Source organism: Mesoplodon mirus, assembly GCF_964341445.2.
Source record: "Mesoplodon mirus genome assembly, chromosome: 3".
Lineage (NCBI taxonomy): Eukaryota > Metazoa > Chordata > Mammalia > Artiodactyla > Ziphiidae > Mesoplodon > Mesoplodon mirus.
Window position 1 is genome coordinate 36,044,413 of NC_138978.1, and position 16,892 is coordinate 36,061,304.

The 16,892-nt window shown below is 40.8% G+C and overlaps 1 protein-coding gene across 1 annotated transcript in view; it reads left to right on the forward strand.

Annotated features, from left to right (window-relative positions):
• SMAP2 (small ArfGAP2) overlaps positions 1 to 1,964 on the forward strand; it is a 48,343-nt gene extending 46,379 nt beyond the window's left edge. Inside the window, exon 10 of the mRNA XM_082614897.1 lies at positions 638 to 1,964. Coding sequence (XP_082471023.1) covers positions 638 to 763 — 126 coding nt within the window. The 3' untranslated portion in view covers positions 764 to 1,964. The remainder of the gene's footprint in view (positions 1 to 637) is intronic.
• Positions 1,965 to 16,892: the final 14,928 nt, after the last annotated feature.

Genomic DNA, 16,892 nt, shown 5'->3' on the forward strand with positions numbered 1-16,892 from the left:
AGAGGCCAGGCTTTCAATTGAATTCATAAAGAGGCCCCAACCCCACCCAGGCCTGATGCCACCGACTCTTTTCTCCCAGCAATTTCCCTTCTCATACACTGAAGTCCTGAAGACATGTTGGTCTTTTTTTTTTTTTTTGCCTTCCTTTGTTCATTCTGAATGGTCCAGTTTCCTTTTCTTCTTCTTCTTCTTCTCTGCTCGAGCACTTTCCCTGACACTGTCAGTAATGACTCTGCTGGAGATAAGACAGGAGCGCCAGCGCGGAGGCTTCTCTTTATACTCTCAGGGTTGGCCACGGCCAGTTCACAACAGGCCCCTTCTTTTCAGGATGAGAGATTGGAAAAGAAACAGAGACTAACCTCCCATGCCGCTTTTATGTTGACTCGCTCCAGGATTCCCCCTTCCCCTTCCTGAGCACTGGTCTCAGACAACATCTCCCTTCTGGCAAGTCCTTCATCTTCGTGGTCTGGTATCCTCGGAATGATCCGAGAGGGTTCAGGGCAGTTATGTACCACGACAGAGCTCCCCTTTGTCTCACTCTCCCCTCCCCGCAGGCGGAAGGACTCCTTCCCTGCCTGTTGCTCTAATTGGCCGCAGGCCCACAGCCTGGTCTGAGAGTCTCCTCTCTCCCTTTCAGATGACCCAGCAGATGGCTGGGATGAACTTCTGTGGCGCCAACAGCATGCTGAGCTATGGACAGTCCATGAACGGCGGGAACGGACAGGCAGCAAATCAGACTCTCAGCCCTCAGATGTGGAAATGAAAACAACGCACCTGGATGACTGCCACTCTCCTCAGCCGCCTCTCTCCCCGTGTTGCCTCTTTCCCCAGCTGCTCCCCCACCCCTATCCCCTTTCCTACCTCTCTCCGTTTGGTTTAGAAACTGCTCAATCTGTCACTTGGGACTTGGCATTCTGCCCAGCCCAGCCACGTCCCAAACACGTGGACCTCTCTGTTGTTTTCTGTCGTGCCTGTCCCCCAGCTCTCCTGACTCCCTCCCCAGCCTCAGCCCTGGTCCTCTCCTGGCACCAGCACCTTAGCAACTGTTGGCAGAAGGCACTTAGGCTGCAGGATCAATGTGCACACCTTTGAGCACCTTTCCCACCAGGTGAAACCTCCTATCAGACTCAGAAAGGTCTGATAAGCTATTTCCATATGTTTAAATTTGGGGTGAAAACAGAGGCATCATGCATGCTCCCCTGATTTATGGGAATGAAGAAAGTAATGAAATCAGATGAAATATTCCTTGGGTCTTAGAGCAGGTTGGCCCTAGCCCTGGCGTGAGGCAAACACCCTCCTATGAAGATGAGCAAAACTTTGACTCTACTTTGCCCTGAATTGCTTGCTGGATCTGAGGCTTTAGGACTTGCTGCTTCGGCCAGCCTTTATTAGCACCAAAGACTCTACGAAGGTTCCCCACAAAAACACACACCCGTTTCCCTGCCTCCATGCTGCCTTCAGTAGGATCTGACTTTGTGGCTGGAGGACCAACCCCTCCCGTGGGAATGCAGAGCTTAACATGTGTACTGCTTGTGTGTGTGTGTGTGTGTGTGTATTCCGCCTCCCACTCCCTCCCCATCTGCTCTGGGTATTTTTGTTTTTGTTTTTTTAGTTTTAGGTTTGCAACAGAGAGGAGTTAATTTATCAACAGCCTAAAACTGTTGCCAGTTTTTCTTTAGTTAAAAAAAGGTACAATCTCATTGGTAGCTCCCTTCCTCCTTTCCCCTCTCCGCCCTGCCAGTCACTCTCTCCTGCCGGTGTGTCCAGGCTGCTCTGTGTCCCCACCTGTCCAGGTGTATGAGGCAGAGTGCCTGGGCAGTTTTCCTCTTAGTCACCATTCACCCCACTTGAAGATTAAAACAAGAAAACTTTGCTTAAAAGATTTCATCTTTGGGAACCACAACTCCTGGTTGCCTTTCTCCTGTGTATGTGTAAATTCCTTAATAAATATTGCAGGGAAGGACCGCTCGCTTGCTCTCACTGTGTCACTCTTGGAGGAGGGTGAGTTCCACACAGGTTCTCTGCTTTCGAGGGGCAGTTCCCTCACTTTCCGTATTTTTAAAAACTATTACATTTAGGATGGATAAACAAAAAAGGTCCTACTGCACAGGGAACTATATCCAATCTCCTGGGATAAACCATAATGGAAAAGAATATAAAAAAAGAATGTATGTATGTATATAACTGAGTCACTTTGCTGTACAGCAGAGATTAGCACAACATTGTAAATCAACTGTGTTTCCATTAAAAAACAAAAAACTTTGTACAGAACATACCCAGGGGCCAGGCCCAGGGGCCAGGCCCAGGCCCAGGCAGTCAGAAAAGGGGCCTTTCTCCAGGGGTGTCTAGAGTTGTGAGGGAGGGAACTCTGGATTTCTGTACCTGCTGGAGTCCCAGAACATCAGAACTAGAAGCACTCCCCCCCAACCCACCACCAATAAAAAGCTGAGTCCACACCCCTCCTTCCTTTGAGTACACCTTTTGAATACTTCTAGGTGTAAGGGAGAGGACAGCACCGTGGCTAAGAAGGTCAGCTCTGGATCAGGCTGCCAGTGTTCATCTCCCTTCTTACTCTGTGACCTGGGTAAGCTACTCAACCCCTGGGTCTTAGTGTAAAATGGGACTCAGGGTAATGCTTAAATGAAGCAATTCCTGTGATGCATTTAGCACACAGGGCACTTTGCACTCAAATGTTAGCAAATATTATGTGCCATTATGTGTTAGGTATTCATTCATTCAACAAATATTTAATAAGTGCTTACAATGTGCCAAGCACTGTCTTAGGCTCTGGAATGAAGCAATGAATCAAAACTCCCTGATCTCATGGGGTAGTGTGGTAGGAGAGATGGACAATAAACAAGTAAATAAATTATTTAATTTCAGGTAGTAATAATACAAGGTAAGACAAGTTTACAGGAGAGGGTAGGTATGGGACCGTTTGGATGGAACAGTCAGAAGGAGGTTACATTGGAACTGAGACCTGAATAAGGAGCCAGTCGTGTGGAGATCTGGAAAAAAATGAGAGCAAAGGTAGGCATCTGCGTTGGAAATCGTTCGGTGGAGGTATTTGTTTGGGAGTCATCAGGGTGTGGATGGTATGTAAAACCATGAGACCAGATGAAATCGCCTAAGGAGAGAGCATAAAGAGAAGAGGACTGAGCCTTGGGGCCCATCAGCTTTTAGAATTTGGGAAGAAGAGATAAGAAAAAAATGAAGCTGACGTAGTCCCTGCTCTCAAGAAGCTTACAGAATCATGGGGCAACAGACTTAGAATCTCCTTTACATGTTTTATGGGAGCTAGGAAGGTCAGGGAAGCCTTCCTAAGTTCAGACATTTGAGCTGAGTCCTGGGGGCCAGGGAGGAGTTAACCAGTGGGTGAGGTGGGGGTGAGGAGAAGAGTCGTCCTGGGGGCCAGGGAGGAGTTAACCAGTGGGTGAGGTGGGGGTGAGGAGAAGAGTCGTCCTGGGGGCCAGGGAGGAGTTAACCAGTGGGTGAGGTGGGGGTGAGGAGAAGAGTCGTCCAGAGAGTATCATGTGAAGGAAGAGACCTAAACCTGCAAGAGCACAGAACATTCCAGGAAGCACAGGCAGTTCTGTTTCTAAGATCTGATGTGAGTCAAGGTGTGGTGAGAGGTGAGACTCAAGTGGGTTTGGGCCAGATCACGGAGGGCTTCCTTCACCCTAGGAAGGAGTTTAGCCTGAAGCATTGTAAACAGTGGAGTGACATGGTCAGATCTGAGTTTCAGGCGGCTCACTCTTGCATTGCTGACAACAGTGTGTTTGAGAGAACAAGACCAAGTCTGGGGGACCAGAGAAGGGCAAGAGCTGAATGAGGGCCATGGTAGTGCAGGTGGGGAGACTGGAGCCGCTCAGGGGAGCATTTCATGAACAGCTTATGAGGCACATGGGGTGCTAACAGGTGTAGCACAAAAACGCTAAAATAAGTTTGGAAAAGACTGCATGTTGTATCACTTCTTGTACTGATAGGTCTAGAATATAATATCCAAAAAAAAAAAAAAAGGAATTCTCTGGCATCCCAGTGGTTAGGACTCGGTGCTTTCACTGCACCTGGTTGTCCTGGGTCTGTCCGTGGTTGGGGAACTAAGATCCTGCAAGCTGTGCAGCGCGGCAAAAAAAAAAAAAAAAAAAAAAAAAAAAAAAAAAAGAAAGAAAAAAAGAAACACCACCAAACCAAAACAAAACCAAAACAAATAGTGATGGCTCCAAAAAGTCCTGTGGAAAAACTATTTAAAACAATTAATAGACTATATTTTTTAGAGCGGTTTTAGGTTCACAACGAAATTGAGCAGAAAGTACAGAGAGTTCCCATATACCCCTGTCCCCCACCTAGCCTCCTCCACTTTTGACATCCTGCACCAGAGCTGTACATTTGTAACAAACAATGAATCTACACCAACAGATCATTATCATAATTTACATTATGGTTCATTTTAGTGTTGTATATTCTATGGGTTTTGACAAAAGTACAATGACATGTATTCACAATTATAGTATAATTCAGAATAGTTTCACTGTCTTGAAAATGCTCTGTGCTCTGCGTATCCATCCCTTGCTCCCACATAACTCCTGGAAACTAATGATTTTTTTTTTAATGTCTCCATAGTTTTGCCCTTTCCAGAATGCCATAGAGCTGGAATCATACAGTTTGTAGCCTTTTCAGATTGACTTCTTTTACTTAGTAATATGCATTTTTGTCTTTTCATGGCTTGTTAGCTCATTTCTTTTTAGTGCTGAATAGTATTTCAGAGCCTGAATGCGCCACAGTTTATTTTATCTATTCACTTACTGAAGGACATCTTGGTTGCTTCCAAGTTTTGGCAATTATAAATAAAGTTGCTATAAATATCTGTGTGCAGGTTTTTGTGTAGACATAAATTTCCAATCCATTTGAGTTATTACCAAGGAGCATGATCATATGATAAGAGTATATTTAGTTTTGTAAGAAATTGCCAAGTGTCTTCCAAAGTGGCTGAACCATTTTGCATTCCTACCAGTGATGAATGAGAGCTCCTATTGCTCCACATCCTTGCTAGCATTTGGTGTTGTCAGTGGTTTTGGATTTAGGCCATTCTAATAAGGGTGTAGTGGTACCTCACTGCTGTTTTAATTTGCAGTCACCTAATACATAGTGTTGAATATCTTTTCAAATGTTTGTTTGCCATCTGTAAACTCTGATTAGATTAAATTTAAGAACTGTTTATCAAAAGATTCCATTAACAGAGTAGAAAGACTTACCACAGAGTAAGGAAAAATATTTGAAACACATGATAAAGGGCTTGTATTCAGAATATATGAAGAACTGCAAAATGAGAAAAAGACAGGCAAGCTAATGGAAAAACAGACAATGTGAACCTGACTAGGCACTTCAAGAGGCTACCCAAATGACTAACAAACATATGAAGAGATGCCCAATCTCATTTGTAATTGGGGAAATACAAGTAAAAACCACAATGAGACATCACTAAACACCTACCAGAATGGCTGAAATGAAAAAAGATAATCCAAGTGTTGGCAAATATGTGGAGCAACGGGAACACACAACTGGTAAGAGCGTAAATTGATACAACTACTTTGGAAAATGGTTTAGTATTATCTACTAATGTTGCTACATAGGTATACCTATAATTCAGTAAATCTACTCCTAGGTATACACCAGATAGAAATGCATGTACATGAGCATTAAAGACAAGCGTAAGAATGTTCATCATTGGGCCTCCCTGGTGGCGCAAGTGGTTGAGAGTCCGCCTGCCGATGCAGGGGATACGGGTTCGTGCCCCGGTCTGGGAGGATCCCATATGCCGCGGAGCGGCTGGGCCCGTGAGCCATGGCCGCTGGGCCTGCGCGTCCGGAGCCTGTGCTCCGCAACGGGGGAGGCCACAACAGTGAGAGGCCTGCATACCGCAAAAAGAAAAAAAAAAAAAAAAGAATGTTCATCATTATTCATGATATCACCAAACCAGAGACAATCCAGATGTCCATCAGCAGAAAAATGGGTAAAGAAATTGTAGTATATTTATGTAATAGCATACTAAACAGCAATGGAAATTGCCAAACCAGAGTTATACACAACCACATAGAGAAATCTCACAAACTTAATGTTGAAAACATTTTTCACTGTGTCATTTGAAAGTATGTTGCAGACATTGTGATACTTCACCATTAAATATTTGAGCATGCACCTTCTAAGAGTGATATATTCTTCTATATAACCACAATACCATTTTCATACCAATGAAGATTAACAATAATTCAAAACACCTAAAATTCTGTCCATTTTTAATTTTTGCCAGTTATCCCAAGAATGTCTTCTGTTCCGTTTTTTTTTTTAACCAAGATCCAATTTAGGTTTATGCATTGCATTTGGTTATTATGTCTATTCAATTTCTTTTCATTTGGAGCAATGTCTCTACCTTTTTTCCCCATGACATTGACTTTTTGAAGCCAATTTGTAGAAAGTTCTACAATTTTCATCTACTTGGAAACTAGAAAGTAGGTCTAGATTCACATTAAATATTTTGACAGGAATATCTCATAGTTTATCTGGAGTACATCATATCACATCAGGGAGCAAATAATACCTGGAGGAAGGGACTTACACAGTCATTGGCAAAAATATGAGGAATCCATATGAAAATATTGAGTGTTTGATCAAGAAGGCCAAGATGTAATTTAGGGTCAGGTGGTATGTATTGGCATGCATGCACCTACCACAGATCTTAGATTTAATGTCCTGGATGCAGCATCTGGGCATATTTAAAATAGATAAACATTAGATTGGCCGATCCTAAAACCTGGGAAGACAGAAATTCCTTTGTATAATGAAGAGAAAAGATTCCAAAACTCAAGGAATTCTGGAATGAATTACCAAATATGTCATCCCTTTTCCCAACCTGTCCCTGGAAGAACCCTGAAGGCATTCCCTTTACCCAATGGCTTGAGACATACTTTCTTATAGAAGTTCTAGAATCCTTAAAACATGACTAAGCAGGTGTTCTCTAGAGGCCAAGAATGCTAAAGTGTACTCCCTATCTTCAGTGGAGTTGGGACGTTTCCAATAGTAGCCTTTAACAGTGGCCCACCTGCAATTTATGGTAAACAGAATGGATACCAAGATCTTTGGAGGTGATTAATTGAGGATAGGAACCCAGATAAGTAGCAGCTCACTAAAGCCCTGCTTGAGCTGCATAGCCAAAATTTCTCCAAGTTTGGAGACAGATGTCATCAAGACAAAAATGTAGCCCTGTATTCTATTGCTAGACCTGAGCTAGTTCAAAGACTTAGAGCCTGTGGAAAAATGGAGAGGCCAGGTATCCTTGAGGAGGGAGCTTATAAAAGCCCCGTAAGTGTATAATATGTATCTTCTGGCTTTCCCCAAAGGGACCTGTTACCATTTTACCTGGGTCAATACACTAGGGAAACTACACAAACACTTTGTCAACAGTTGGACACTAGCTGTTAGCTATCACTATGTCCTGAGTACCCATAATGTTGGCCACTTGTCAGAGTGGAAGCATATAGAGATCAGGTAATGATGGAATTTTGACCTAATTCAGTCTCACCATAGGCCCAATGGAACCTTAAACCCCTCCTGTAGTAGTTTCCCCATTTCTGAGTGTCTAGTTGGAAAAGATGCCCTTAGCAACTGAAAGAATTCTCACATTGGCTTGCTGACCAGTGAAGTAAGGACTGTTGAGAAAAGAGTGGAGAAGAGGAAGCTCCTGGAGCTCTTCCCTATCAAAATAATAAATCAGTAGCAGTATTACATCTCTGGGAGAATTTAAGAGACCACATGTCCATTTAATTTCAGTCTAGCTGGTGCAAAAGATGGATCGGTTTGGGAGAAAGACAGTACATTACCATTAATTTCTTCAGGTTAATACCTCCAAACTGAGTGATACTCATTACAGGTGCTTTTCCAGAAGTTACTTCCTTATTGAATCTAATCAGGATAGTGTTTGACACATGATATATGTCTATTAACATTATAATTTTGGAGAGGGAATTTATCCTGATAAACAAAAATATCAGAAGGAATTTGTTTTCCCTTGGTAGAACAGCAGTGTGAGTTTACCACCCCATCTGAGGAATATGCCACCTCTTAGATCTATGCAATTGTTCAATCTGTAGAGGCTTTGGTTCTCTCACCACAGTAGATTGTATTTTCCAAGATGACTCCCACCAATATATACCCCATCCCACACTGGCATTCTTCCATTGAAAGGTGGGGTCTATTTTCTCTCCCTTTGAACACGAGTAGTCCTTTATAACTGCCTCAACCAATAGAATGCAGCAGATATGACACTGTGTGACTTCTCAGGCTAGGTTATAAAAGGACAATACTTATGGCTTCTTCCTGGCTCTCTCTCTCTGTCTTGGGACTCTTGCCCTTCATACCAAGGCAACAGGTTTTGAGAAAGCCCAGGCCACATAGAGAAGTCATATGTGGGTTTCTGGCCAACAGCCCTGGCCAGGCTTACGTGGCAGTAAATAACCTTGAGATGATTCCAGCTCTTTGCCTTTTTTTTTTTTTTAGCATCTTTATTGGAGTACAATTGCTTTACAATGGTGTGTTAGTTTCTGCTTTATAACAAAGTGAATCAGTTATACATATACATATGTTCCCATATCTCTTCCCTCTTGCGTCTCCCTCCCTCCCACCCTCCCTATCCCACCCCTCTAGGTGGTCACAAAGCACTGACCAGCTCTTTGCCTTTGAGTCTTTCAGTTAGGCTCCCAATATAATGGCACAAAGACAAGCTGTCTGCACTGTGCCCTGTCTGTATTTCTGACTTATGGGAACTGTGAGAGATAATAAATGATTATTATTGTTTTAAGCAGGAAGTAATAGGCAATCTATCATGTAATCTAATCTACAAGGAGTCCTGCCACACCAATGAATTAGTTGAGGCATGTTGGGCTGATTCTTTTATTTATTTATTTATTTATTTATTTATTTTGGCCACACCGTGACCAGTGATCAAACTCGTGGCCCCTGCATTGGGAGCGTGGAGTCTAAACCACTAGACCACCAGGGAAGTCCCCAGGCTGACCCTTTTAAAGGAAAGAACAAGTTGCTGAACTTGCTACCCTCTGTATTAAAAAAGAAGTACTGCACTTGATGAGTCCCTTTGGATTTGTAAAGCAAATATACCATAGTTGGGTGTGTTGATACAACGGATTTTGGAGGTGACCTGAAAAACTGCCTACTTCAAGTGGAGTCCAGAGTGACAAGTGTTTCTCTTGTTCAGGCTACAGGTACTTCTTCCCTCAGCCCGCATGATTCAGTAGATCAGTAGCAGATCAGGATACTGTTTGGACACTCTTACAAGCCCCAATTAAATAATCACCAAGAAGGCAATTATGGTTTTCAAAGCTATGCCCTCTTTGGCAAGTAACTATTTCCCCACCTGACCTTGGTGGGGATTGAATCCCAGATCCTGAGACCCTAGGTGCCATGGGACCAGAGCTGCCCATAATGAAGTGGGTAGTGGTCTGCCTGGGCCATATCTTTGGAGAACCTTCCATGTCAGTATCTTTAGGTCTTTTTCTCTTTGGCCAATTGGAGTCACTGGAGAAGTGTTTTCAAATTTGCTACCCAGGGAGTAGAGACCTGTGTGGAAGCATTCTGGGAACAAGATTGGGGGTCTCAAGTTCAGTGTGCAAATTTTCACGTATCCTTGCCCCATTCCCTCCTCCATTTCCAGCATAGTACCCTGCCCTCAACTGTGCCTGGTGTTCTTCAGTTCAGAGACCCCTCTGTTTTATCTTCTCCTTAAACTACTCCTCCAGTCTCCCACAGAGAGATAAAGGACAGTCACCTGACTGTGGAGTACTGTAGAGATGCTGGAAATCTAACTGCTTCTAACAGATTTGCAACCAATATTCTATGTTTAACATTGCTTTCACTCCCCATTTCCAGAAGTACCCCAGGCAACCAATTTGTTTGCTTTTGGGGATTCTGTAATGTAAATCAGGTTGCTTCTTGGCTTTCCCCACTGCTCACTTAGGATTCAGCCTTTTAAGAACTCATAAAGCTATCATCATTCATCCATTTCTTGTCTTCTGGATTTATGCTTTTGGTTTTAAATCCTTTTTTTCTGCAGTTATGATGGGATGTTGTGAGGGAGTGGAGCTAAATACATGTGTTCCATCTGCTCCCTTTAACTAGAACTTAAGACCACAAGACAAGGGCTAAGAAGGCAGAAAGGCCAGAGGATGGGACCCTTCTCTTGGAAAGGGGTACAGTTTTCCCAGGGAAGAGAGTTATGGACTGAGAGCCTCAAGGAAAAGAGCTCCTGTGGGACGAGGGTTGTGGCTACAGTCCTTGTGAAGTCCAAAGTGTCAAGTACTTTCTTTCTAAGAGAGTTCAAGTTCATTACGATTGTAATTCTGAATTTCCCTGACTCTCTCATAAAAGTTTTCATAAGACTGTTCAGTCTGGTTTATGAATATTGTGGGAGTTTAAGGAAAGCAAGAAGAAGATGGCTTTAATCTCTCCCATTGTCTCCCAGGATGGAGAAGGGGTATTAGCTTTGAGTGCCCACCCCCTAGTGAAACCAATGGACCCCGGAGGATTGTTCCAGAGAGAACAAGAGAAGAAAGAATAGCCATCTGTTAACTCTCATGTGTTAATGAAGGTTGTTCCTTTGAGGAGAAAGGACTCCAGCAAAATTCTGGATCTTTTAAGTGGAGTGGCAAGATGATTTATAAACTGAATTAATTCACTGGAAGCAGAAGCTCAGACCCAGGGGTGACTGTGACTCTGAAAGACAATTTTATTTTTTATTTTTAATTGAAGTATAGTTGATTTATTTTTATTTTTTATTTTTTTAAATGCTGAGCCTTCTTTTTAAATTTATTTATTTATTTATTTATTTTTGGCTGTGTTGGGTCTTCGTTTCTGTGCAAGGGCTTTCTCTAGTTGTGGCAAGTGGGGGCCCCTCTTCATCGCGGTGCACGGGCCTCTCACTGTGGCGGCCTCTCTTGTTGCGGAGCACAGGCTCCAGACGCGCAGGCTCAGTAGTTGTGGCTCACGGGCCCAGTGGCTCCGCGGCATGTGGGATCTTCCCAGACCAGGGCTCGAACCCGTGTCCCCTGCATTAGCAGGCAGACTCCCAACCACTGCGCCACCAGGGAAGCCCTGAAGTATAGTTGATTTAAACTGTTGTGTTCGTTTTTGCTGCACAGAAAAGTGACCCAGTTATACAAATATATATATTCCTTTTTATATTCTTTTCCATTATGGTTTATCTCAGGACATTGAATATAGTTCCCTGTGCTATACAGTAAGACCTTGTTGTTCCTGCATTCTATATGTTATAGTTTGCATCTACTAATCCCAAACTCCCAGTCCATCCCTCCCCCACCACCCTCCCCCTTGGCAACCACAAGTCTGTTCTCCATGTGAAAGACAATTTTAATTGCTACCTATTTATCTTTTTAACTGTTTAATTGAAGTATATCCTACATATAGGAAAGTTTACAAATTATTCATGTATAGCTTGATGAATTTTCTATGTATTTATTTTTAATGTGTATTAGAAGAAATATAATTTGTACATTAAATATGGAATTTCAAGGATATTATTGCTTGGGATTAGAGTAGTGTAGGCTGGTAAGGCACTCACCTTACAAGGACTGCATGACTTGTAGGATCATTGTTCACACATTCAGTGACTGATTTGGGTTCTCTCGGAAACACATCCTGACAAAGGGTTGGGCACAAGTAGTTTATTGGGGAAATACCAGTAGGGGGTGGGGGAAATGAGACAGGGAAAGGAAGATAGCCAGTAAAGGATACACTATTAAGCTAGTTATCTCTGTAGGAGACTGGAGCTTAATCACACTGAAACTCTGGGAAACTGCATAATACAAATCTCAGAATCATTCCACCTAGTGGTGAGCAGACTGAGTATTGTCAAACCAACCGGCAAGAGTCATTGGTTGAGCCCCGGTGGTGGGTGTAGTGGGAGGGTTATCAGTGTTAATTCCTTGCCCAGCTGCAGAGATGCAGATACTGGCAGCTGGCATCGCTGAAGCACACTGGGAAGCCTGAAGGGTATGCACAGGACACAAACAGCGTCAGCTACTGTAACTAAACTTACCATCATAAGTGCTTGGAAGCAAGGATAGTATAGATGATTCTGAGTGCTAGCACAGTTCCTCCTGCTGGAAGTTGACAATCATTTGTGATGGAAAATATGTAGAAGTTTATATAATTGTAAATTGAATTGGGCCTCACTCTGTCACTAATCATAATGTTAATTTCCTTTTGACCCTATCATGAATCAGTGGTGAAAACGGTATTTCTAAAGGATAAGGCTGAAAATTGTAATAGAAATGTGAACAGTAGTGGTGATTTGAATAAAATTTACCAATTATGCACAGGGAGAACCTGGGCATGAAGGTTTAAGATAAATACCTAACAAAGCTGTTAAGATTATCAGCCCTATAAGAGAGGGTCACTGAATTCTCCCGTTTTCTCAGATCCATGAAGAGATGGGCAATGATTTCAAACACATTCTGTTTCATTCAGAAGCTCATTGGTTCTGAATGAAACCAATGAAGAGCGGCATCTCTTCAAGATGCTAAAATGACTTCATCTTTCTGGACCACATTTGTAAGACCATGTTCCTAAATGGCACTGGCTCCAGATAGATTTATCCTTTTTTATTTTTGCGGTACGCGAGCCTCTCACTGTTGTGGCCTCTCCGGTTGCGGAGCACAGGCTCCGGACGCGCAGGCTCAGCGGCTATGGCTCATGGGCCCAGCCGCTCCGCGACATGTGGGATCTTCCCGGACCGGGGCATGAACCTGAGTCCCCTGCATCGGCAGGCGAACTCTCAACCACTGCGCCACCAGGGAAGCCCAGATTTATCCTTTGAACAATCTAAATGCAGTCCTGCAAGGCAAGGTTTAAACCAATTTTCCACTTGAAAGATCAAATGCACTGAATAACAGTGTTGTGTAACTGGAGCCGTGGGGTGGACCTCTTTAAAATGGTGAGTTAGGGGACTTCCCTGGTGGTCCAGTGGTTGGGACTCAGCACTTTCACTGCCATGGACCCAGGCTCAATCCCTGGTGGAGGAATTAAGATCCCACAAGCTGTGCAGCATGGCCAAAAATAAATAAATAATTTTTTTAAATTAAAAAAAAGTTCTTTTATCTATAAAAATAAAATAAAATGGTGAGTCGGGTTCCTTTTGTTTGGATGATATGCTGATTAACTCATCTGAACTACTGTCTGGTATATATTTTGAATTTTCTGAATTTTCTGAATCTGGTGTCAGAGATGAATAGATAAGGAGCCCTCTCTCCAGTATCTCTGATCTTTAATCAAACAACTTGACACATTTTGAAGATCAAATTCTAGATATTGTATTAGATGTCCTATTGAAATAATTATTAAACAAAAATTTCTCATAATTTTGGTTAGTTTCTAACTCCATCAGAGATGCAGTTATCTTGTCCTTATATACCATGCATGCAAGTGAATTAGGATTTCCAGTGCTGGCTCATATCCAATCTGAAAAATGGAAACATTAATGTAGAAGCCCATCTTTCTTTTTTTTTTTTTTTTCGGTAACTGACATCAATCCAAATATCTCTCCCTACTTTTAAATTGATAAACAATTCCATTCTTTGCATTGAGAAACTTATTTTCAGATACGTACTTTTGTAAATTGACTGTTATTATTTCTTCTTTTCATTGTTTTATTTAAAATTTTAATTTCTTGGATTCAGTATTTTTATTTATTTTGTGGCATATAATGCTTTCCTATTTACAGTAGAAAAAAATTGTTCTCTTTTTTAATACATTTATTGAAATAAAGGGAGTTGAGAGCTTCAATATAATGCAGCCAGCATCATTTGGGATAAATCCCCAGTTCAAGCACCGTGTTACAATGATATGCTTTAGGATCATGTTATGTTCCTTTTGTTTAATTGTGCATGTTAACAGTGTAGCATGTATTTTTCTCTACATTCAGATACTCTGCACCAACGTAAGTATGCATATAATAAATAGTACCTTTACATACACACATAGACCTGTATATATACACACAAATATACATATTTTGGGGATAATTATTAGTCAGAATCATATATTGCCTTTCTGTATGTCAAAACTGATCAAATATCAAGAAATTCACATGATTTAATTTAATACTTTCTCACTTAAAAATATTTCATGGAAATCCCACCAAGTGATGGTATAGCTCCAATTGATTCGTTTATAAGGTCTTTTTAAAGTTCTTGGTGTGGGCCAATCATCATTTATTCAGCAGTTTCCATACTGGTGGGCATTTACTTTCCTATTTTCTGCCAGTAAAACCAGTTCTGCAATAACCATTCTTGCAGAGTTGTCCTTTGTAACAACGCTATTTTTCCAAGGGATAGATTCTCAAAGTAGGAATGACTTGTAAAAAGAGTATCTATTTTTATTTTAAGAGATGTTTCCAGATTACTTTCCAGAAAGACAGGTGTCCACTTCTATAATCAACGTATGGGAGTAATCTCTCCCTGTATTCCCACTTGCAATAGCTGTTATAGTTCTTATTTTTGCCCAGTTTGGGTGTAAAATGATGTCTCATTATTACTTTTAATTTGCATGTTTGGCTATCTTTTCATATGCTTGTTGACTATTTGGATTTCTCTTCTGTGAATTGTCTAATCATCATGTTCTTTGCCCATTTTCTCACTGGGTTATTTTTTTCTCCCCCCCACCTCCACCTTTTTTACGGGGATGAAGTTGACTTGAAATCAGTAGTTGAGGTATTGTTGTTATTGACTGTCAGTGCCCAAGCATTGGTTAAGTTATGTGCATTGTTGGTACTGGAACTGTTGAGGTTAATTACTATGTTAAATGTCATAAAAGTTACAGAGTGGTTTGGCATTACAATGAAAAAATTATGATGTACATAAAAAGGCACAGAAACAGAGTAGCATGAGATGTAACAAAAATCCATGCCTAGAAATAGTCTGGCTGAAAGAGCTCCTTCATTAAGTATAAAATAAAATTCTACACTGTAAAAAACTGTGTATTAATTTAACTGCAACACTTTTCTTTATTAGTAGTACATAAATAATGGTGTATTTAAAATAAATGATATTTTAGAGTCAAATACATATTTTTGTCTATCTGCATTACAAATACTTTTTTCAGGTGTGTCATCTGTATATTGACTTTAAGTGATCTTTTGCCTACAAGAGTTTTTAATTTTTATCTAGTCATGTATGTTGATCAAGTTTTCAGACTTTTTGTTAAAAGCGTTTCTCCCACTAATAGATTGTATATGTACTTTTTTTCAACATTTTTATTGGGGTATAATTGATATACAAGAACACTGCAAGTATTTAATGTCTACATTTGATGAGTTTGGACATGTGCATGGACCGATGAAACCATCACCACAATTAAGAAAGCAGAATCTATATAGAATCTATTTTCACCTCCAAAAGTTTCCTTGAGTCCTTTTTATTTTTGTGTGTGTGATGAGAACACATAACGTGAGATCTACTCTCAACAAATTTCTAAGTGTGCGATACAGTATTGTTAACTATAGGCACAATGTTGTACAGTGAATCTTTAGAACTTATCTTGCATAACTGAAACCTTATAGCAATTGAACAACTCCCATTTTCTTCTCTCCCCGGCCCCTGGTAACTACTGTTCTATTTCTATATGTACTCTTTTGGATTTTTTTGCAAGATTTTTGTTCTGTTATTACATGTAAGAGTTTAATACAACTGGAATATTTCTGAATATGGTTTAAGACAGGGATCCATTTTTATTTTCTTCCAGATTGATAAGTACTAAAATTCCATAGGTTTCACTTATTAAACAATTCACGCATTTCCTTCTGAATTGAGCTACCATCTTTGTCATTTAATAAATTCTCACATACACTAGAATCTATTTTTCGATTCCCTAGTCTGTTCCATTGGTTTATTTGTCATTTCTCACACCAGTATCATAATTATATGGCTATGATGACCCAAAGACACTCCAGAATCCTTTCAATAATCATCACCATCATCATCACCATCACCATCATCATCATCATCCTTTTAACTTAGAAAGCAATTCTGGTGAACTTGTTCCTTGCAAATAAAAGAGACTTAATCACAAAACTATGCGTAGAATCACCTTTCTTTGAACATTTTAGTAGTTTACTTTAAAACAAAACTTAACTTTCCAGAAATTATATGATGTGTAACATGTACAGTAGAAACCCAACTTGATTTGTTCCTGTTGTGGACTGAATGTTTGTGTCCCTGCCCAATTCAAATTCAGTTTGAAGCCCCACTATGACTGTACTTGGAGATAAGATCTTAGGTTAAATGAGGTCTTAAGTAAAGGATTTGTGTCTTTATAAGAAAAAACACCAAAGAGCTCACTCTCTCTTAGTATATGCATACAAGAAGAGGTCATGTGAGACCTCACATGAGGTCTCACACACAGCAAGATGGCAGCTACCTACAAGTCAAGAGAAGAGTCCTCAGAATGTAATCTACCTTGCCAGCACCTTGATCTTGGACTTCCCAGCCTCCAGAACTGTAAAAAAAAAAAAAAAAAAAATTCTGCTGTTTAAGCTATCCAGTCTATGGTATTTAGTTGTAGCAGCCCAAGCAGACTAATACAGTTCCCTAAATGGCTAACTAGTTGTCCTAATGACACTTACTGAATAATTCATCATCACTCCACTAATTTGTAATGCCACTTTTATAATATTTTAAATTTAAGTAAATTACCAAGTCTGTTTTGGGGGTCCCAATTTCATTTCATTAATTTATGAGTATATTTTGGCACTAGTTTTATCTTATTTTGATTATTGTGCCTTATATTATATTGGTAAAACAATTTATACC